The 21,330-nt window shown below is 48.6% G+C and overlaps 6 protein-coding genes across 11 annotated transcripts; 2 read left to right on the top strand and 4 right to left on the bottom strand.

The window, feature by feature from the left end:
- Window positions 1–680: 680 nt before the first annotated feature.
- On the bottom strand, window positions 681–5,428 carry H257_11842. 2 transcript variants are annotated; one of them, XM_009838890.1, is made up of 4 exons: window positions 5,379–5,428; window positions 5,183–5,324; window positions 1,573–5,132; window positions 681–1,095 (listed from the first exon to the last, which is right to left on the bottom strand). In XM_009838890.1, exons 1-4 carry the CDS (start codon window positions 5,400–5,402, stop codon window positions 745–747), a joined length of 4,077 nt encoding a protein of 1,358 aa, XP_009837192.1. In that variant the 5' UTR covers window positions 5,403–5,428; the 3' UTR covers window positions 681–744. The 2 variants fall into 2 exon arrangements, with proteins under 2 accessions (XP_009837192.1, XP_009837191.1); XM_009838889.1 differs by having other exon boundaries at window positions 5,397–5,415.
- A 732-nt stretch (window positions 5,429–6,160) lies between these two features.
- On the bottom strand, window positions 6,161–7,390 carry H257_11843 (hypothetical protein). Of its 5 annotated transcripts, XM_009838892.1 has the most exons (7): window positions 7,226–7,379; window positions 7,104–7,171; window positions 6,711–7,040; window positions 6,601–6,654; window positions 6,451–6,534; window positions 6,258–6,384; window positions 6,161–6,205 (listed from the first exon to the last, which is right to left on the bottom strand). In XM_009838892.1, exons 1-6 carry the CDS (start codon window positions 7,365–7,367, stop codon window positions 6,274–6,276), a joined length of 789 nt encoding a protein of 262 aa, XP_009837194.1. In that variant the 5' UTR covers window positions 7,368–7,379; the 3' UTR covers window positions 6,161–6,205; window positions 6,258–6,273. The 5 variants fall into 5 exon arrangements, with proteins under 5 accessions (XP_009837194.1, XP_009837196.1, XP_009837197.1 ...); XM_009838894.1 differs by having other exon boundaries at window positions 6,161–6,384; window positions 7,226–7,390; XM_009838895.1 differs by having other exon boundaries at window positions 6,161–6,534; window positions 7,226–7,387.
- A 364-nt stretch (window positions 7,391–7,754) lies between these two features.
- Window positions 7,755–11,601, top strand: H257_11844 (hypothetical protein). Its single transcript, XM_009838896.1, has 9 exons — window positions 7,755–7,817; window positions 7,876–8,079; window positions 8,153–8,214; window positions 8,341–8,386; window positions 8,433–8,532; window positions 8,631–8,857; window positions 9,812–9,927; window positions 9,976–10,204; window positions 11,152–11,601. Exons 1-9 carry the CDS (start codon window positions 7,778–7,780, stop codon window positions 11,502–11,504), a joined length of 1,377 nt encoding a protein of 458 aa, XP_009837198.1. The 5' UTR covers window positions 7,755–7,777; the 3' UTR covers window positions 11,505–11,601.
- Window positions 11,602–12,118: 517 nt separating this feature from the next.
- Window positions 12,119–14,653, bottom strand: H257_11845 (hypothetical protein). The gene is made up of 11 exons (XM_009838897.1): window positions 14,562–14,653; window positions 14,299–14,502; window positions 14,193–14,248; window positions 14,095–14,140; window positions 13,926–14,036; window positions 13,632–13,850; window positions 13,332–13,504; window positions 12,964–13,096; window positions 12,563–12,660; window positions 12,392–12,496; window positions 12,119–12,338 (listed from the first exon to the last, which is right to left on the bottom strand). The coding sequence occupies exons 1-11, from the start codon at window positions 14,599–14,601 to the stop codon at window positions 12,156–12,158; spliced, it is 1,368 nt and encodes a 455-aa protein (XP_009837199.1). The 5' UTR covers window positions 14,602–14,653; the 3' UTR covers window positions 12,119–12,155.
- Window positions 14,654–15,299: 646 nt separating this feature from the next.
- Window positions 15,300–16,420, top strand: H257_11846 (hypothetical protein). Its single transcript, XM_009838898.1, has 2 exons — window positions 15,300–15,734; window positions 15,798–16,420. Exons 1-2 carry the CDS (start codon window positions 15,329–15,331, stop codon window positions 16,340–16,342), a joined length of 951 nt encoding a protein of 316 aa, XP_009837200.1. The 5' UTR covers window positions 15,300–15,328; the 3' UTR covers window positions 16,343–16,420.
- Window positions 16,421–17,208: 788 nt separating this feature from the next.
- On the bottom strand, window positions 17,209–21,058 carry H257_11847 (hypothetical protein). The gene is made up of 9 exons (XM_009838899.1): window positions 20,799–21,058; window positions 20,415–20,743; window positions 20,190–20,368; window positions 19,917–20,121; window positions 18,924–19,109; window positions 18,615–18,851; window positions 18,412–18,561; window positions 17,530–17,585; window positions 17,209–17,483 (listed from the first exon to the last, which is right to left on the bottom strand). Exons 1-9 carry the CDS (start codon window positions 20,948–20,950, stop codon window positions 17,313–17,315), a joined length of 1,665 nt encoding a protein of 554 aa, XP_009837201.1. The 5' UTR covers window positions 20,951–21,058; the 3' UTR covers window positions 17,209–17,312.
- Window positions 21,059–21,330: the final 272 nt, after the last annotated feature.

Here is a 21,330-nt window from a genome sequence, read left to right on the forward strand (position 1 = left end):
TGATCATGATTCAAGTACAGTAGGAACTGTTGGTGTTGCTGTCTGTGTGTGTGTGGGATTCGTGGGTGTACGTACGAGCTACGACTAAGTCGAGTAGTACGTAGTCCCAATCTCGTTACCTTATACTAGTGTACACTAGTAGTACCTACTAGGACACGTGACTACATTCCGTTGCTTCATCCTAGTAGTATATCAAAAGTCGCATAGAACCTCAGAGGATGACTGTAGATACTAGAGCAGGCAATAAATGATCTTGAGTGAAAATTGAAATCGGAGAATCAGTTGGTTACAAGAAATGAGCTCCAGTTATATAGTAATTGTCCGTTTCGCATGTATTGGCTGGCTATCTATTCAACATAGAAACAACTGTATTTACGTAAACAATCAATTTAAGGGCTTCAATCAACTGTACAGTAGTAGTACGTTATTACACTAGTATGCACCACTGATACATGGGGCTTCAATTTCAGAGTAACTTGTGGTTTGACCACCTTGGCTCATTCTACATTGCCACGTATATGAGATCAACATGAACGTGGAAGAGTAATATGTCAACAAGGTGGCAGTTTGTGCTGACCAAGCTTCGAACACCTGTCGAGTTTGGGAGGATTTTGTCCCTCGTTTTAGAACCCAGGAGGACAAACGTGTACAATTCTGCTATTTGCTACTAGTAGTAGTTGTACGAATCCAATATGGATCGCTTCGAGCATAACTTTGTATTCTGAGCCTTATATATATAATATACTATTGCTTTTTGGTTCGGATGGCGCCTCGACTGTTTTTGGTGGCCGCCGCCGCTTGGAGCATTTTGTGAAAGTCGGCGTCCAGGGTGTTGGCAGCTCTGGCCAGCCCCGAGTTGTCGTCGTTAAAGAGGCGGCAGTTGTCCCACACCAGCTGAACATCCCTCACAAACGCATTCGACACGAGGTCATCGCCGTCATATTCGTGTCGATCTAGCCGACTCGACACTTCGCTCAAGTCCATGCGATACTCCACCACGTCATCGTAGTACTCGACGTCGGCCACGGGTGCCAAAAACGGTTTCGCAAACGGATGGCTGCAAATACCCGTGAGAATGCTGCGCATCGTCAATGCCTACAGACAGCAACAAGACACAATTCCAACGTCAAGAATATATAGATAGATATATGTATATGACACACGTGGTGAGATGACCTACATAAATATATATATATAATACACTGGACATGTTGGTCGACGATATATATATATATGCTATATTGTCAATATAACTATATTCGAAATGGTAGTGGTGATGGTCAATCGAATGAGAGCAGCCCCAAATCGACAAGTCAATCGATCGACCAATCAAAACCAAGAACACGAATCAAGTAACCAATCAAACTCTCCTGTCAACCAGTATATCAGTGTGTGCAATTGAACAAGGTACGCTACATACAAAATTCAGTACAAACAATTTATCCATACATTTGGTGAATCAGCACACAAAATTCCAAAGTTTACTGAACAGACGATATAATAGTTTGATGTATATCATATATATATACTCTTGAGAGATGTATCCAAACATGATCGTTCTTCGTTCGATACCTTGTTGCGCAGCTTGGTCAGGTCACGGCATACTTTTTGAACGTGCGTGTCGGACAGATTGTGTTGGCACTCGTGGCACTGCCACGTGTCGAGGGGCAGTTGGTCTTCTCGTTTGTTCAAGCAAGTCAAATGGAACGACCGCGGACACACGTCGCAGCAGACCAAGTCGCCGTCTTGCTTGCAGATGCTGCAAAAGTCCAAGTTGGTGTCGACATCGTCGTCGTCGTCGCTTTCAATTTTCACATCGTCGTCCACGGGGGTTTCCCGCTTGATTGTGACTCGTTTGCCTGGAGCTGATGGTGACGTGGCTTCGTCGTCCTCATCGTCGTCGTGGCTCCGCTTGGCCTTTTTCTTGCTACTCGCAGGACGTCGACTAGTTGGTGTGGTGGCGCTAGCCACTAGCTCTGCCACGCCATCATGCGTGTCGACTCCTTTTCGCATTGACGACGAAGATGATGATGCAGTAGTAGAAGCCGCGATGGCTACAGCTACAGCTACGGCTGCTGCTGCTGCTGCTGTTTGGTCGCCTCGACGAGGCCGGCCACGCTTGGTCGTTTCACAAGTCTCGCTAGCAGGACGTTTGCGAGGGTTGTTGGACTCTGTGACACTGGACGGCGGACCTCCTTCCAACGACATTGCATTGCCGATGGTTTTGGTGGTGGTACTACCTGAACCAGCGGCAGCAGCAGCACCACTGGGACTACTACTGGCTAACATTGTTGTGCTTGTCTGGGCGATTCCTGGGTCGTTGGTGCCGTCGTGTGCATTGAGGAGCGCAGGGGCGGCCGTTCGGCGCGTTCGAACGGCCCGATCACGTGTTGCGGAAACCGCAGCGCCGTCGTCGTCCGTTCGTTTGAGTCGCTTCACAGGCGGCGGGGGCTGCTGCTGCGAGGCTCCATTATCATCATTCTCATCACGTTTGGCGAGTGATGGTCGTCCGACGAGGTTGCCCCGTGTCGACGCGACAACGTCACCGCTTCCGTTCAGCGTCGCACTTTTCGCCATCGCCGGTACGTCCTTGGACGACAACAGCCCAGAAGACGTGTCTGCGTTCTCGTTCGTTGTGGCCCTACTACTACTACTACTAGTAGTACTACCAATGCTGCTTGCGACGGTCCGTGGCCGGCGCTTGTACACGACCGAGGTCGCGGTGAGGTCTGGCTTGGCGGTTGTTGCTGTTGTCAATGGGGGTGTACTTGTGGCTTTTTTGCTTGTCGATCCAGTGGTGGTGCTGACTGGATCGCTCGCGTTTCTTTTGCTTGGTTGACTGGTTGCTTTGTCATGGCGTGGTGGCACTACTTGGAGTGGGTTTGGTGCGGAACTACTAGTCCCCGCGCCCGCCTGCTTTTTCTTGTCCGACATCCACTGCTTAACCAGGTTGTCAGTGTTAACTAGGCTAGCTTGGACTTCTGCCGCCAGCTCTTTGGCTCGATCGATGGTCCACGCCTTGGTGGTGCCGGTGGCTGCCGATTCCCGCAAGAACGCGATCGACGAGCTCTGACCCAGTGGTGGTGGTCGTGGCGTCGGATTAGTACTACTACTAGTAGGAATACTAGGCGACGGGCTGTCCACGACGTGTTGGATGGCGGCTTCATGGACAACTACTAGTCGTGTGCCTAGTTCTGCTGGGGTTTTGGCCGGCGGTTGCTCTGTTGGTTGAAGAATCGTGGTCTGCGCGCTGTTTGGCTTGTCCACCCGTGGGTCGTCCAATGTAGTCTTGTTGTGACCCAATAGGGGGGTAGATGGTTTAGGGTTCACCGTGCGCGTTCTTTCAACGGCTGACGCGTTTATCACGGGCTGCGTAGTAGTCTTTGCCGATGGTTGCACGTTGGTTGTACTGATCTGTGACGATGGGACTGGCGTCTTGCGACGAGGTTCCGTCATGTGTTTGGCCTGGAGTGGCGGTGGTGTTTCCTGTGATTTCGATGGGATTGCCGCCGCAATACCCCACACATTACTACCGCCAGCTTGTTCTGTGGTTGTAGTTGTTGTACTGGCAGGGTTCAGCCGAGGGGTTTGCTTGGAACAAATAGCTTGGTCCAGAGTAGTAGTAGTGCTGCTGCTGCCCCTCAGGCTATTGTCAACAGCATGACGATCGATACTTTGTATGGTGGTGGGGACACCCGCCTTGGATACTCGTTCATCCCCCCCAGTCGTCGTCGTCGTTGTACGAGTCGTCGGCATTGCATTCACGTGATTTGTCCAAGGTTTAGCCGTACTTGTGGGCCTTCCATTTTCTTTCGTGGCCGGTAACGCGCCACGTTCGTGTGCTTTTGCGGCACTTCGTTTGAGTGCAGTATGACTAGTCGTCCCCCCAATGTCTTTCGATGCTTGTTTGGGGGCGATCGCAAGGCCCCCCTTTGGCTCGGCTGCCATGCCCCCCCCCCCTTGCTTCCCCCCGTGGGCTGTTAATGTCGTGGTCGGGGCGATCGCTTTGGATGCAGCTTTGGGCTGCTGGACAATGCCGGCTTGCTGCTTTCGCTGGGTTTCCTTGAACGATTGAAGGGGCAGCATCGCCGCCGCCGGTGATTTCTTTTCGTCTGCAGTAACAGCAGCTCCATCAATAAGACCACTATCCCTTGAAACATGATTGTCGTCATCTTGGGTATGTTTGGCTTCGTCGTGAGCTGGGTGGCTTTCCCATCTTCTCTGAGCGGGCCCCACGTCCGGATACGACGGCACGACACCCGTACCATCCGGATGCTCGCCGGCTCGAGTGGTGGGATGGTGGGTGGCCTTCGACGACGGGGAAAACCCTGTGACACTGTCCGGTCCAACGCGCCGCACCAACTCGTCCGTGGCTTGTTTGGCGTCGGCTTGCATCATCGGCGGCAACAACGACGACGGCTTGCGCCGCCAAAGTTGTGCGCTCGCAGCATCCGAGAGGTTGTCGGCGTCGATCAAGCCATGATATGATGGGGGTGTTGGTCGTGTGGACGTGGTTCGCTCTCGAGTCGCGGAGGTTGTGATGGATGCTTGGCGGACTGAAACGTCGCCACTACTCGTCGCGTTCGGGTGTAGCCAGGGTGGTGATAGACTGTTGGCGGCGACGTCTCCTTGATACTCTGACGGACCTCTTGAGGTAGACGTCGATGCTCGGTATGCGTCGTATAGCTCGATTTGTGTGGTTAAGACGCGGGTGCACACGGCGCATATGCATCCATGCAGACAGACGGGACACGCCGGGACGCCGCCGCCGCCCCCTTGTTCCAGCATGCTGGACACCAACGTGCGTGTCAACTGCTCAAAGTGCACGACACAGACCGAATGCCCGAAGTCAAAGTGCGGACATACGTTGAGCACGAGCGCGGGGTTCGTGTTGGTCGTGGCCGTGGCTGTGCACACGTGACACAGCCCGTGCTGGATGAAGCTGCAGCGACCGACCAGCGGCAGCTTGCGGGTCAACGCGTCCTTGTACGCGGCCACTTTCCATGTGTGGGAGCCAACCACTTGCGAAGCGTCGGGTAGGATGTGTGTTTGTTGTTCGGGCAGGGCGTGTTGCTTGGGATTGGGGACAAGGACGACAGTGGACGAGGCAGTCAACGCCAAAGGAGCCGGGGCTAGGAAAAAGACAACGTGATGACGTGGGAAGACATGTAACACGTTCTACCTAGATGAGATGGAGGTTCGCGCAACCAGGTAGGGTTCTCGTCTCGCTGAGACGATGCAGCTGTCGTCGTCGACGGCGGCGGCTGACTCAACGACGCCAGCCATTGCTGTGACGCACGGGAGCTGCCGATACCATTGTCCCTCTACAAATCAGGTGAGCATGCATGGATCCATGCCCGTGATATGCATGTACACACTCGTTCCTCGTATCGTACTTCCATGGCAACGCTTGTGCGTGCTAACGAAGGGTGATCTTTAACTCAAAATTATTATTCACTGTCAATCACGTTTTATTCAGGCACTGCCTTTATATCCAATCCATAGTATTCAACGTCACGTTAAACGAATCCCACAGAATCCTTTGTATATATCGACACTGACTTTGATGTTTCCTACTGCGGGGGCGGCGGCATCTGCTTCATGGACTCTGGAGTAGAGTTTTATGGTTCCTTGAGGTGACAAACAAACCCTAACAATGGTACAGCCTCGTTGCTTGATCCCCAATGATGCACAACCAGAATTCAAAAATTCAATTTCTCCTGGCTACCACTCTTATCCGTATCCGGATGTACAACCAAACGGTATTATTATTCCGGTGACCACTTTGCAAACGTGAACTTGGCTGGTGCTGAGTACGGTCTTCAAAACCGTGGGCCATTAGCGTGGCAGGGGTTCGATTCCTCCTCGATTGCGTCTTTTTTCCATTTGATTTTTGTATACGCCATAGTAAACGTCAGTTGTTTTGGACGAAATTGAACAACTAACTGTACGAGTGTATTTAGTAGTACAGTAGCTGGCGTCCATTGTTCAATGGAGGTACACGACATAGGCGAGGTGAGTATTACTAGTATCTGCTAACGTTGTTACTGGGGAATGCCTCGACTTTTCATTCACCATACACTTAGGGATGTGGCGCACCAACCATACTATAATACTAGTATTGCACCATCACCAAGGAATTCGAGTTGAAATTCTCGATTGCTTGTAGAGTCGACCAAACACTGTGTATCTTCGACCCGGGGTCCTGATATATTATATATATATATGTGAGTCTTGGTATTTCACGGTAACAGTACTTTGTAGTACGGAATTTTATGGAAACACGCGAATGCCATTCTCCACGAGCTTGTACTGGACAGTCACACCTCGTTCGGTGTCTAGTGGTTTGTCTACTGCCAACAGCACGGGTCGCCGCATTGTCACCTATGAATACATTAGTAGAAGGAACTTAAGTCATTATTAGCAGTCAGATCACATCAACATACGTACAGCGCCGTGGATGTCCTTGCAATACCCGCTGTCCAGTCCTCGGACCGAGTATTCAAACGTAGCCAAGTCGGTCAACGCGGCTGTCTAATTCGTACAGGGTACTTACTACATACTCATCAACTAGACCAACTAAACCAACGAGTCACGTACAAAATACATGCCGTCGGCTTCCACGTCCGTGTGATTGACCACCACCAACACCGACTATACAAACGACAAGGTTATGACGTGGCAGAAGGACACACGGGCAATGGAAGTACCGCCGTCGACAACGCCAAGTGGCGGCAGTAGCGAAGGAACGTCAATGTGTTTCGAACACCAAACATATCCACAAGGGCCGACGTGTCGTCGACTGCAATGCAAACCGGGCTGCTTTGAGTGCCTACAAAGTCGCGAACTTGACAAAACAGCGCGCAGAGGGATGCGGCGTCGTCGGAGGCTGGGGAGAACGTCGCATGGACAGAGGAAGGGGTTGATGGGGCGTCTTCTTGAAGATGCTGTGGCTTGCACCAGTCTGCGGGGTGCGAGAACCCGTCAATGTGAAGCCACGACGGAGGGCTGGCGTGTTGCGCTTTGACGACATTCGCACCCTAACCATCATGCATGACGACGACGACGCCAAGACCATGGTGAGGAATATACGAGGGGCGTACCAGCTTGCGACCGACGGCAGCGAAATGATCCAAACTATCGGCCAATGCAACAACGCACACACGTTGATCTGATATGATCGGTGCTTGAGCACGTTTTGTGACAGCAGTAATGTACATCCTACCTGCTTTCAAGAACATGGACGTGATGTGGTGCATGAAGAAGGAACCGGATGCTTCGACGACGTCATTGATCAAGATAAACTCTTTTCGCGGCAGGTTCAGTGGCGTGAAGACAAGCTCGGATGGCCATGCTGCCGCCGCCATGATTCGAGTCGGAATGATACCAGTCCGGATAAAATCAGTACGGATGATCTGGACATGCATTCTGTCGCGTAAACCTCTTAGTTCAGGACATATCCTAAATGTAGCGATCCGTTCAAGTGACACAAAATAATTGCTTCAACAACTCTAAATCAACTCTATGCGATATTGGAGGTTAGCGCGAAGGAGCAAGATGGCGGATAATGGCTGAATATACACTTCCACCACGATACACAGCACTGTTTCTAGCCCCTGAGTGGACCGATTTCAAATAGCATGTGTGAAGAAGTTGCGTTCGACGTATTCCGGTTGAGATATCCGGAACATATTCTGGGTCACTTGAATGAATATATGGCTACTGTATTTGAAACCAGGACAATGTGAAACGCATGCCACTTGCAGTTTATCGCGTCATGATGGAGGCGACGGCGGACCCAGTGGTGTTGATCCATGGTGCGTAGAAAGGCTGGCGCTACCGTGAAAGAGAGGATAGTAATGTGACACTTCGTAGGCGTGTTTGGCTGGGGCAACAAGTCGCCGCTGTTCAACCTCTTGCCCAACTACTGGCCGGTAGCGGAACTCAACCGCATCAACCCAAACCACATCATCGTGGACGTCGGAAAGGTGTCTTCAGACCACGACAGGGCATGTGAGGCCTTCTATCAGTTGTACGGCGGACAAGTCGACTATGGTGAAGCCCACTCGGCTCAAAACGGTAACTACAGTCGCCACTACGACCCTTTCTATACCTGGAGATTTCTTGATCATCAAGTCTTTTATGCCCGTAGGCCACTTGCGTTTTGGTGCCACGTATCCCACAGACACAGCCAAGCATACTCGGTGGAGTGCTGTACGTCAGTCTTGTAACTATCTATCAACACACTCGCGACATGTCGTAATGCGCCTGCCTTTGCATTCATCCCCCCGATGCGATACTCTTGTTCCATTCGTACGTACCATGTTATTATTGTCGTAGGAACATCCTGTACATTTACTTGGCCATAGCTACGGCGCCACCACAGGTAGGTTGTACTGCTGTTATCCACGCAACTGCTCATAGTATGGTAGCTATCGAGTTGTACCAGTTGCTGTGCGCGGATTTCTTTCAAGTTGGCTCTACACACGCTTGGGTCAAAAGCATTGTGTGCATCTCGGGGCCGTTGACAGGGTAGCTATTTATTTTGCTTGTTTGAGTGCTGTTACGACTCGTTTTGCGAGAGAGTTGTTAGCCAGTTGCTAACCCATGAGACAACAATGTATGTATAGGTCCACGCTGTGCAACGCGATAGGCGCGAGCTTGAAAGACGATTTGCCAGTGCTCGGGCCTGGCCATATTGCCGTGGCAGGCATTGGCTTGCTGTGGAAACTGCAAAACTTTTACTTTCCGTGGCTCAAACATGTTTATGACTTGGATTTGGGCCATTGGATGAACAACACGACGTGGGAAATGTTCTACTCTACCCGGAGCGCCGTGCACACGAGCCGAGATTTAGGTATGGTTTGGCCTTCCTAGGCAATTGTTAGAGTGTTTTCGGGTGATCCATCCACCGATCGATTGTTTGTTTGCCCTTTTACCCAAAATGTGGACCTTTTGTGCTGATATTCGCCAAATCCGTCGACCGATTCTTTGACTTTTGTATGAAAAAAGCGTCCGATGTCACACTAATTTCATTCACACACTAATTCGATTTTGAAATGGTGGAAGGGTGGATTTGATTGGCCACTTGGATTGAGTTTTGGGTGGTTTTGATTGGTCGATAATCGATTTGCCTGTTGCTTTGGGGCTGCTCATTCAGTATAGGTGCAAGCATCCCACCTCCCACTTCGAATCGACTGGACAATTACTTTCTTGTAAAGGAAACATGTCGTTCGATTCCAGTGGGCTCATCGATCTATGGACGACATTTTTGTGTGAGTCACGTTTCTAAGCATTTAATTGGGAGGATGGGTCTTGTCCATTGTGTTGCAAACATGCGTGAAATGTTAGGGTTATATATATGAAACTACTACACATGATGATCGTATGTTGTATAACTAACTAGACGTGGCTCCTTCATTAGAGTAGTGTTTGTTCATTGTTAGAAGAAAAAACGAGGGGCGTACAGTATCAACTACCCTAACTTCAAACGACATGAATTTAGTAGTTATTATAGACGACGACGGAATTTAAGAAGCACATGTGCTTCGCCTTATTTACGAAATTGATATATGATTGGACAAGATCTTCGAAATTCGGTGCAATTTTGACGAGAATTAGTGTTATGGCCAATCAAAACTGCTTATAATGTCCTTATATCGAATATCTGTTTTTAATTGGACAAAGGCCGCTTCCATATGATTGAAACTTCTTAAATTCCGTCGCTCTCTGTACACCTTTGACACGCAGTTGAAATGACTGGATCGCGATTTTTTTTATTTCGTTTTTTAATCCTAATGTTTGGTTGTAGCGCTGTACGATTTATTGCCCGCGCGACGTGTGCAGCGGAATAGCCAGCTCGTGGAAATGGACAAAGTCCACTTGTTGAGTGTGGTTACTACCGCTACTGACCAGCACCACATTCCAGTATATATATATATATATCTATTCCTTTTACACAGTCATTGGATATAGATTCGCGAATGGGTCATGACGTTTGGCGTGGTGTGGCTGCTGTTTCGACGCAAACGGCTGTGGCCGACGCGGTCGCTCCGATGCGCGCTCTGTCTCACATTGATTGCCATGACGTGGCGCAAGCTGGGCAAAGTCGACTACTCCAAGGTCCGGTCCAGCCTCTGGGGACTTATTTGGGTCATTCGGTCGTACACGAGCTCCATGCACAAGCGCGACCCGCTGTACGATGGTAACAACTAGATTATTATATTGACAAACACATACTTGTGATTCTGCTGGGGTTGGTGCTTGGGATATCAGACGTCTGCTAATGCAACGACATGGGTATATGTTGTTTTGGCTTGACGTTTGTATTGCGATCGTGATCATAGCCATGGAGGGTTGAATATATTGTGCATGTCTTGGCGACTCGAGTCTTTGCCCCAGTGTACTATGCAGGCATATTATGGCCCTCGATAGTTCACGTGATGATTTGAGGTGTCTATTATATTGTATCATTGTTCTTGAGCGTTCACTTTGTACGTTCTATTATATTATTGTATTTGATCATTCACGTGATAATGGTGTTACATTCTATTATATTACTTTACTGGATAGTTCACGTGATAAAGGTGTACTGTACATTAGACTACCGTAGTTGTCGTTGATCTGCACCATGAATATAAATGTAAAACCTGAATATAATAATATATATGATATTGCTCAATGGTATGTATGTAATCTCAAATCAATTCCATAAATGGAATCTTTATATAATAAATTGTTCATATTGAATTTTACATGGTGCAAAGGTACGACAAATCCGGGGTATATGAGTTTACGTGATAATAAATATGCTGTGTTCATTTTATGATATCATTGTCCTTGAGACAGTGCACGTGATGATTGATGGTTTGTCCATATTTGATGATATATCATTGTCCTTGATAGTTTCACAGGTGTGAGATCATGGTGTACGTAGATTAGATACATGTGTATGTGGTCGTGTTGGTTGATGAGATTATTTCGTTATAATTTCTCTTGTTGCTGACTACAAAATAGTATGGCAACCATGCCGATGGTGACATGGTGTAATGATATATATTTCTAAAAAAAGAAAAACATTATTTTTAAAATTATATTTCATATCAAAATAATGAAGTTTATAAAATTTCAATTGCCCTCATGTGGGTGTAGGGTTTGACAGCGCGCACTGGGTGCACAACGATGGCATTGTCAACACATATTCGCAAGTGTATCCCCGCGTGGAACAAGGCGCCGCCGCCGCCGCCGTGGAGCCCCGACGTCCGCGCTCCGAGTCGCACATGTCAATCGACTTGGAAGTCGAGAACGACAGCCACACGACGGCGCTGATCAAAGGCACGTGGCATACCCATCGCATGGGCAAGAATCACCTGTGCGGTACCCACTGGGACAAGGAAGCGCACCACTTGTACGCACATGTGTTCAAACTCCTCAACAAGTGGGTCGCGCAAAACAACTCTGTCGCAGATAGTAGTAGTAGTACTACTACTACTTGTGCTACCTAGTACAGATTGTAACTAGTAGTACTCGTATGGGAGTGGTGCCGTAATGTGTGTTGATAGAGTACTGTCATATAACAGTCAGTATACACGCAATGTAGACAACAAACTGTACGTGCCATTTGCCAGGCTACTGTACGCCACCAAGCAGAACCCAACCAGGCTCCCCAGAATATCATCGTCACCACTAATACTTTCCACATGTTGGGTCTATCTATCTATCCACATGCTTGGCAGTCACCTTCTTGGCAGCAGCAGCAACCTATCCTAGATTCCATCGAAAACAGTATATTATCATATCGTCCCCTCCATCAGTAGCCTAAGCATTCACGTTGTAATTTACAAGGTTTTCAATGAAATATGTATATATTAAATTTTGGATTGGGAATAATTAAACGTGTTTTGGGTTGTTATAAAACATATTGAGAACTCCACGTTTTCGAATTCAAATAGTAGGATTCGTCACCTTTACTTTTCTTTTAGTTTTAAATTATTTTCAACCACATAGTTGTACGTTTCAATATCTAGCTAGTAGTACCATCAGGTAAGGGTACTAGGTCTAAGGCTCGGTCGCTCCATAACACACAACCTTGTTGCGTCAAAGCAAGGCCCATCATGATCCATGTCACAAAATATAACTATCATTTTCATGGAATATTAAGTCGTCAAGAAATCCAGCTCCAACTGTGTCGGCGGCAACGGCAGGATCGTGTCACAAGGGGATGTGCCGCTGATTTGGTTGAGGAGGCGAAAGAGTCGGGTGTACAGCTCCCGGGCATCGCCGTCGCCGCGAGTGCCGCACAGGTGGTTCTTGTTCACGCGGTAGACATGCCACTGACCCTGCGCCCACACACATCATCAGGTCTCTAATGTGTTGATGCGAGTATAGTTACCGTAGAAATCATCACCGCGTTCGATTCGTCGGGCAAGCCCATGTCGATAGAGACGTGCGAAGGCACACGCACCATCACGGCGGGGGTCCCCTCCTCGGAGGGTTCCTGGCACTCAAAAGTCATGACTGATCTACTATGATAACAAACATGCAAACAAATTACAGTATGTACCTCCATGGGGGGAGGGGGGGCAAAGCTCAATCGAGGTCGAATCATCGAGTACGAATTCACGACGCCGTCGGAATGCTGCCAGTCGTCCTTGTCGTATCCTACAGCATCAACGTTACATATTGTACTGTGTTTATATTCTAAACTGGAGTGACATGGAGATGTATCGATCGACACAACCAAATGGACACAACCAAATCGGCAGAAGGATTTAGCCAATGAGATTGCAGGAAACCATCACCATCGTTTAATTAGTGTGTGATTTCAATTAGTGTGATACCAATCACCACTCGACATATTTGTACATACAAAATTCAGTACAACGAATCGATCGATCGATCGATAGATTTTGGGCGATTCACCAAAGTCCACATGTTGGGTAAAACAAAGATAATAGAATGTACCTTCGTAGAACGCATCGGCCTTTTCTGCATGCCGTTTCATGAGGTACCCCAGGAACAGTGACGGCTTTGACCAGTCCACTCTCGTCAGCCGTCGACACAGCCACAACGACAACAACCCAATCCAGAGCTTGGGCTACCCACAAATCAGTAAGTCCAAAATCTGGACATATATTGTGTCCATAGATCAACAATTTGTATATATTTCCACTGGTCGCCCAAGCTAAGCGGGTTCAACCAATGTCGAATATCGTTCCAACACTCTGACTTTAAGATTGTTTGGTCGGGTTGTCCCATGTGGCAAATATAATCTGTCGTCACACGACAGAGGACTAATATAATATGACTATAAAATTGAGAGACTCGTGTACCTTTTGGAGCTTCCACATGGTACAAATCGCAGCGATGGTGGCGAATTCCACCACGGGGGGGTACGTGAGGACATTGGTGGTTTGCGATACGATGCTAAACAGGTGGATCTTGTCCATGTGTACGAGGCGTTCGTTCTTGGCCAGCCGATGCTGGGGCAGCAAACACGTAAACACTACATCATCCTCTCAATATTAGACACATCATCCTCAGCAGCATCAGCATCATCGAGAGAGAGAGAGAGCGAGTACAATTGGGCTCGCCAACAGAGCAACTCATAATGACGACGACGCATGGCGTACCGTTGTCGTCCGTGTTGAGCGGTTTGTGGGCTGGATCGTACAGCGTCCGCCACGACGACGACGACGCGTGCGCCCACTGCGGCATGCGGAGGTCGTACAAGTTTGACAGCCATGGGACATGTTGCTGCAGCTTGTGCAACGTGGCAAACCCACACGCGATGAGATAACTGATGCTGCCGTACGGCGACGGATTGCCCAGGGTCGAACCAAACATAGATCCTAGCCAGCGGACGACATGGCGATGCATGTATGAGATGCAACCATCATCATCATGTATTGCATGATGGTACATACCCATGGTGGTGCCGGAGAGCGTGCCCGAGATGGACACGATGCTTTTGACCCATTTGTAGTTGCTTCCGATGCCGAAGAAGTCGACGCAGAGCAGTTGATATAGTTCAAGCGCTAATGTGCGCGAGAATATCAACACCCCCAGGTCAGATGTGACAATGTCTATATGTACCAGTGGTGGCGCCATAACTATGTCCAACGAGATGCACGGGGTTGTCCTGAACAAAAGAACGATGTGCACGGATCGAACGAGCAAGATGATACACATACCTCGCTCCACGTCGGATGCAAGGCCGTATCAAAGGTAGCGCCGTAACGCAAATGACCTAGTGGACAACCATGACGGCGGTCGCGACGGTGGTTGATGGAGTCGTACCTTTTTCGGCGGCATGGGCCTCCCCGTAGTCCACGCGACCGCCGATGAGTTGATAGAACGTCTCACATGCTCGGTCATGGTCCGAGGACGCGATGCCCACTTCCACGACAATGTGGTTCGGGTTCACATCATCGAGCTGCTTCAACGGCCAGTAGTTGGGGGCAAGGTTGAAGAACGGAGTCCGTCGACCCCAGCCCAAAGTGCCTACGGACAAACACATGCATGTGATCCTCCGCAGGGAACCGATGTCTTCGGAGTCGTACCATGAATGAACACTGCAGGAAAGTACGTCGTCGCAGCCATTTCCGTCGATAATGGCGGAACTTGCGATTCTTGCGCCCCTTCTGGATTGATGATATATTGCCAGTGTTTTAAACAATTCCGGATAAAAGCCAAAAATATCGTTTTTCAAAAATATCCTGTAAAACGAAAACTCTGAAAATGAGATTTACTAGTACAGTACTAGTAGGTACTATTAATAATATTAATATATCAACACAAGGGCGTGGTTTCACCCAAGGCTTGCTGTCATCTCAATACCACGTAGGGTACCTCAAGTAGTAGTACTACGCAGTACTATGATGCACGTCATCTAAAAACTTCCAACTGGCCAAATCGAAGTGTGGAGGTTTTATTATTTAACGTACAATTAATGTAGGAGCATCATAGTACAGCGATAATATTACTATAATACAGTAATACGTATCAGTAATACTAGTATTATTGATAATTTATTTAATAGTAGTAGTAGGATTAATCGACAAATCAAGACTTTCTTATTGTCTGTCAAAGCAAAAGAATCGAATGTGCCAATCAAATCACGTCTTGTTCGTTTCTGCCAATGCAAACGTTTGACTCGACTCTGTTGGGCACTTGGCGAAATGACTTAAGGGCCCAAAATGCACCATGGAGTATTTAAATTGAGCTAATATTATAATAATCGATCAAATACTATAAATAGAAAGGCCGCGGAGGGCGATAACGCAACTTTGTATTTTAAACTTTGGCTTTCGTTGAAGCGGCAAAAATCATGATTGCGGTGATTGGGGACTCGTTTGTGGATGTGTTGGCCGGTGTCCAGACGCTGCCTGCGTGGGGCCAAGACTCTCCGTGCAAAGAGCCCATTCAGATGCAGCCTGGCGGATCTGCGCTCAACACAGCGACCCAGCTGGCCAACCTCAACGGCGGCGGCGTCGCGTTGTTCACGGCTGTGGGGGGCGATGCCTTTGGCGACATGCTCAAGAACCATCTAGTGAAGAGCAGCGTGGAACTACATGCGCCACAGCTATCGGCACATATTCCAACCGGGGTGTGCATTGTGCTGACAGGCCAAGGAGATCGCGCGTTCGCCACACACTACGGCGCCGCGCGGGTGTTTGCCGTGCCGCACATCAACACGGATGCCTTGTTTCAAGCGGCGCACATCCACATAGGCGGTACAATCGCCCCCCTCCTCCTCCATCGACCCCATCGCCATCTTCATGGCTCATGTTCTGTAGGTTTCTACAGCGTCACAGGACTCATACCGGGCCTCGCGGATCTCTTGCGAACCGCCAAAGCGCGCGGCATCACGCTGTCGCTCGACACCAACTACGACGGAACCGAGGCGTGGGCCGGCTTGGACGACATCCTGCCGCTTTTGGATGTGTTTTTACCCAATGAAGTGGAAGCGCGGCGCATTTCTAAGTGCGATTCATTGGATGACGCGCTGATGTACTTTGGAGCTGTCGCGCCGGACATGCTCACGGTGCTCAAGGTCGGCAGTGACGGCGTGCGCGCGTCCTGCGGCCAATTTTTTCGCGCGTCCTTTGGGGGGTTCCCCGTGACCAAGGTGGAAGACGCGACGGGGGCGGGCGACGCGTTCAACGCTGGGTTTCTGCATGCGTGGGTCCAGTCCAAGGACGTGATGGAAGGTTTAAAGTGGGGGTGCGCAGTGGGGGCGCACTGTGTCCGAGTGGTCGGCGCCTGCGCGACCCTGCCGTCCCTCGACGCTGTCACAGCGTTGGTGCAGCACACTACGACCTTGTCAAGTAGTACTTGTTAGAATACACCGATGTGAAGTCGACTCTACTGAGCGGTCCTCATGTCAATTCAAAGTTGTTGCCAGTGGGTTGGTTGCGCCAACGGTAAAAGTCCTTCCCTACATATAGAGGGAACACGTTGATAGGACATCTATCGTTGCTACTATTGCTCGCATTCGACGGTTCCAAATGTAATACTGCTGTCGCTGCGATTGTTAGTGTGTCGTCAGTACGAGAGCTAGCAAAAACTACGTAGAAAATCACAATGCGGCCATGGGTTGTTGATAAACTTCAAGTACTTGCAATTGCTGGTGGGGTACATAACCTAACAGGAAGTCGCAAAACTCGGTCAGATGGTCCTGGTACGTTACAGCAAAGTTGTCATCACTTGTCAGCTCACTACATAGTGACCATATGGGGGTACCTAATTGTATAGTTGCAATAAACCTCTCGAGTACTGCTGCGCGAGCATTGAAAATTACCCCAAATGTACTTTTGTTTGGCATTCGTGAGGATCAATTCACATCGCCGTTCGCTCTCGGCTTGCTGCGGCGACTCCATGTGCTTGATACTGTGCACATACTGTACCCACCTCGCATGCTAGTTTCAGTACTTTCGCTTGTACTACGTAGTATACTAGTACTAGTAATAAATAAGCAAGCTCCAGTACTTCATTTCCTTACTACTGCCATAGTACTATTAATAGTACTACGGAGTATTAATAGTTGAAATATTCAACTGATTGTGAACAGAATAAATCTACGCTGTACGAAACGTCCCGAACGTGTTCGATTCTTGCAGATATTTGGATACTTGTCTACATGCGTTTTCCTATGATTCATTCATTATTAGACCCACATTCATATTCTCTAAGATATATATATATTATATCCATCCAACGGTAGTACAGTATTAGCTTCTTATCCATTCCAATGAACGGACGCCCGATGCGTCAAAAATCTCCATACTTCCACAGGTGTATTTTTATTCGACTTAGCCATGGCAGAGACTGGAAAGCCCGAGGTTGTCGCCCGTGTTTATGTCGTGGACGACGTTGCGGATGCCAATGTACCCCATGGCCACGGCCTGGACGGCGGAATTCGCCGCCAAAAAGTACAAAAAGTATGACATGCGGCCGCTTTTTCGAATCAACAGCTCCACCACCTAGAAACATTTCAATACTAATACCAACCTCAATTCACATCGCTACCTTTTTTCCAAAGAGACCGCCGAGGAACCCCAGCGCCACGTACCAACACACGTAATCTACACAGCCATATTGTGAATTCGCTTTAAATTTCCAAAATTCGCCTGGTTTATCGAATCAAAATTGACTATCACGCTCGAGTTCTGATTGGTTGAATATACCAGTCCTTTCGAGCCAATCAAATCCACTCAAAAATGGATCAGCCAATCGCGTCGATTCGTGATTCGATTCGGCGGCGAGATATTCGATTCAACGAAATCTGGAAATTCGTATCGAATCCATAATATATCGATTGAGTTTCATCACCTTCACACTATACATTTGCGAGAGATTTGTATTGTTGAGTTGATTCTAAAACTGGGAGCTCCATGCCAAATGAATCGACACTACCAAATAGGCTAAAGAATCGGCAGAAGAATGAAATAGCCAAACAGATTGCAGGAAACCACCATCTTCAACATGTAATTAGTGTGTGACATCAATGAGTTTGATTATGATGTGATATACAGTATTGTCAAGCCGATTTATTCAAACATGGAGTGGGGTGGGTGTGCTCAATTGAATGACCAGCCCCAAATCGGCCGACAATCGATCGACCAATCAAAACACACGAATCAAGTAGCCAATCAAATTCTCGCTTCAACCGTTCCCCACATCGAATTAGTGTATGACTGATATTCATGTACAGGGCGGCGACACTGTGTTTTCACACAAAGTTCATTCAGTAACAAGATATCGATCATGGAGTTGGTAAAGCAGCACAAACATCCCATATTGTTTGGCAGCAAAACAAACTACTATTCACAGTACAACGAATAATCGATCGTTAGATTTCGCGAATCAACCCAAAACACTCCACATCATAAGTAAAAGGACAATTTTTACCATATTGCAGTTCACCGGGGAATTGACCGGCAATCGTGTACTGAATGGTCGTGGATGTCGAGGTAAAGAGAATCATGTACGACGCAGTGGCGCTTTGGACCAGTGGAGTCACTCCGTGCTCCAACATCACGGGTCCCTGGACGATGCCACCTACACGACCCCGTGGACACTAGTACTACTACTAGTACTAGTAGTCGTTGTACCTCCGATCCCAAGCAAGGCTGACGCAAAGCCTGCGACAACGCACTGCGCTGGAAACACAACGAATGCCTTGTACTTGGTCCATGTGACATCGCCCTTGACAGTGTCCTCTCCGCATGCCGCGTATAGCCGGGTGCGGTTTAGAAGCAGGCGACCCATGAAGTAGGTCACGATCCCCAAAACGACCGTGGGGGGAATGATCAATAGCCAGTACATGGTCGATCCACAGGCGACGCCCACTGGGATTACGAATCACACCCAAATTACAAATCACGGGGAGTATTCCGTAGAGATAGGGTGGGATATTTTACCCAAGCTAGGCGCGCCGTGACCCCCTCGAAGCAACGACTGGGCGAGAATGGCCGCAATGCACACGACAAGGGGAAGGATGCACTGGCGAAACGGAAACGTGTTGGTTTCTTGCATGTGGCAGACGGCCAGTTGAGTCTCTTGGCTCGTAGTCGGTCTCATAGTTCTGGACGACTGTACCGCTATCTCTACATGGACATGATTGGACATATGCTGTAAAGAATATTGTCAAATCGATTCGAAACTTGGAGCCCTCGGCAGAATCGAATGTCCTGCGAGAATACGGATTAAAGAACCGCCTAAGCCAATCAAATCACGATCTGTCGAATTTCTGCCAATCCAAACGTTTGACCCCTCCGCATTGGGCAAAACCACATATATGTTGAACTTTGTAAAGTATAGTTTGTACAAATGTTATTTGGCAACATGACTCCAAATTTGGGCGAAATGCACAAATCACGCCTTGTCGAATTTCTGCCAATACAAACGTTTGACCCCTCCGCAGTGGGCAAAACCACATATATATATTGATCTTTGTATAGTATAGTTTGTACAAATGCTATTTGGCAACATGACTCAAGAGTCGTCCAAATTGGGTGAAATGCACAATAACTACAGTCATATAACGTAGTTTCCATGGAAAGACTTGACACAACTGTATGAATTACCACTGGCATACGTTGGCACACACGATCAAACCATGAACGATTGTATTGTCAAATCCGTTCCATATTGGACAATCGAATAGATTTGCCACATGGAATTTAGAATGCCCTAGCCAATCAAACATCTCTAAATACACATTTCAACCAATCGGAGATCATCCACACAGTTTGGCCTCCAAATTTCAGCAAATAGACCACCCACCATAACGCATATGCTTTTACCTAAATAATGTACAAGGCCCACACATGAACCACATGAGAGCATAACAAGGATGGAACTGAGATACAGTACGAGGCCAGCTAAAAAACATAGGACGTGAGCTGCCGTACCCTGTTCCGGTCGAAAGCGCACAAAGTCGGTGTCCACGCGGCCTTCCCCTTGATCGGCAGCATTCGCTTCATCTTTTTCCACGAGGGGCGTCGAAGGGGGGTTAACATGCAGCCCTGTTGTTTCCACTGCGACATGGTTTGGTGGGTTGAGCGAGTCGGCGGTCGTCGTGGCGGCTGCAAATTCGGCATTTTCCCTAGCATACATCTACAAATGCGGTAGAAAAATAAATAGTAAGTACAGTGGTTTTTCTAAAAAACTGTGTCGGTTCTTACTGCATTGGCTTTGGTCGTGACCCGATACGTGACGAACGCCAGCAGCAAAATGAGCAACGCCAGGATCAGCCACGATGGGAATATGCCGTTGGCCATCACCCCCGCGATCGTGCCGACGAGAGTCGGAGGTTCCATCAAGCCAGCCAATGCGTAGTCGATAATGGGCCTCCGCGATGCATCTACTTACGAGTCGCATCTCATTCGATCGATGGTGGAACGACCTACATGGATGCTTGGAGTGGTAGTTGGACCAGTACGTGGCCAAGGCGCCGCCGAGAATCGTGGCTTTCGACAACGGGATCGCAAACTTGGGGGTTAGCCCCACGACGACAATGTACAGTGGCACCAAGAGCCCGCCGCCGCCGAGACCGCACGCGGCGCCGAGCGCGGTGCTGAAGGCGGCGAGGAAGGCGGCCAGGACGTCGGCTCCTGTAAATGGCGAGAACACGTTCTTGTTGAGGCATGCGGCGGGACCGGCAGGACTTGCAACGCAGCGGTAGTAGCTGAATGCGTCGCCGCCGCAGTCGTCGTCGGTGACACATACATTGCATGCGCTAGGGACCAAGCTTGGAATCAAAGACAAAAGGGAGGTATGACGGAATGGGGTACCCTTGACGGCATCCAAGACTCGGGACCAAGCCGCAGTCGGAGCGTTTGGTGCATGACACACCCACGACGCCGTTGACTTGGGCACGGGCTTCACACGTCGATGCCACCACGAAGAGAAGCAAGCATGCCCTAATAGCTTTGTTGACGCGCATGTGGAGGCGAAGGCGCCGCGGCTTGATGGAAGAAGTTGGGAACGAGAGGTGGAGGAAGTGACCAAACGGACCGTCGACCTCGGAACATGCAGGATTGTCCCATCTGGAATAAACTCCCAAGGTAATAACGACGCTTCGAACTACACTTGGGTTTAGTATTCAAGGTGCTGATTGCAATTTGGACATGTTTCATTGGCTAGCATTCACATGTGCAACTTGCGCAATACAAGTAAGGTTAAACGTTAAAATACACTCCGTAAATCACACCGGGAAGTCCCTATGGATTATCCGGCAATTAAAAATTAATTTATATGCATAACGTAAGAAATCAATTTACTTAACAGTAAATTGATTTCTTACGTTATGCATATACTGTAGTA

This window comes from Aphanomyces astaci (assembly GCF_000520075.1).
Source record: "Aphanomyces astaci strain APO3 unplaced genomic scaffold supercont1.36, whole genome shotgun sequence".
Classification (NCBI taxonomy): Eukaryota; Oomycota; class Saprolegniomycetes; order Saprolegniales; family Verrucalvaceae; genus Aphanomyces; species Aphanomyces astaci.

Bases quoted from the DNA above. Each gene is read 5' to 3' on its own strand.
- H257_11843 (XM_009838894.1), bottom strand. From the start codon at position 7,367: ATGGCGGCGGCAGCATGGCCATCCGAGCTTGTCTTCACGCCACTGAAC. The intron at 7,172-7,225 runs GTAGGATGTACA...CGATCATATCAG, and splicing joins GTCCATGTTCTTGAAAGCAG to ATCAACGTGTGTGCGTTGTT. The intron at 6,535-6,600 runs GTACGTGACTCG...TGTACGAATTAG, and splicing joins AAGCCGACGGCATGTATTTT to ACAGCCGCGTTGACCGACTT.
- H257_11842 (XM_009838890.1), bottom strand. From the start codon at position 5,402: ATGGAAGTACGATACGAGGAACGA. The intron at 5,325-5,378 runs GTGTGTACATGC...CCTGATTTGTAG, and splicing joins AAGTACGATACGAGGAACGA to AGGGACAATGGTATCGGCAG. The intron at 1,096-1,572 runs GTATCGAACGAA...TGCTGTCTGTAG, and splicing joins TGACCAAGCTGCGCAACAAG to GCATTGACGATGCGCAGCAT.
- H257_11846 (XM_009838898.1), top strand. From the start codon at position 15,329: ATGATTGCGGTGATTGGGGACTCGTTTGTGGATGTGTTGGCCGGTGTC. The intron at 15,735-15,797 runs GTACAATCGCCC...CATGTTCTGTAG, and splicing joins GGCGCACATCCACATAGGCG to GTTTCTACAGCGTCACAGGA.
- H257_11845 (XM_009838897.1), bottom strand. From the start codon at position 14,601: ATGGCTGCGACGACGTACTTTCCTGCAGTGTTCATTCATG. The intron at 14,503-14,561 runs GTACGACTCCGA...GTTTGTCCGTAG, and splicing joins TCCTGCAGTGTTCATTCATG to GCACTTTGGGCTGGGGTCGA. The intron at 13,851-13,925 runs GTATGTACCATC...TCCGCTGGCTAG, and splicing joins GCTCTCCGGCACCACCATGG to GATCTATGTTTGGTTCGACC.
- H257_11847 (XM_009838899.1), bottom strand. From the start codon at position 20,950: ATGCGCGTCAACAAAGCTATTAGGGCATGCTTGCTTCTCTTCGTGGTG. The intron at 18,562-18,614 runs GTACAACGACTA...GGGGTCGTGTAG, and splicing joins AGCCTTGCTTGGGATCGGAG to GTGGCATCGTCCAGGGACCC. The intron at 17,586-18,411 runs GTAAAAATTGTC...ATGGCTGTGTAG, and splicing joins CCCCGGTGAACTGCAATATG to ATTACGTGTGTTGGTACGTG.
- H257_11844 (XM_009838896.1), top strand. From the start codon at position 7,778: ATGATGGAGGCGACGGCGGACCCAGTGGTGTTGATCCATG. The intron at 7,818-7,875 runs GTGCGTAGAAAG...GACACTTCGTAG, and splicing joins CCCAGTGGTGTTGATCCATG to GCGTGTTTGGCTGGGGCAAC. The intron at 8,387-8,432 runs GTAGGTTGTACT...ATAGTATGGTAG, and splicing joins TAGCTACGGCGCCACCACAG to CTATCGAGTTGTACCAGTTG.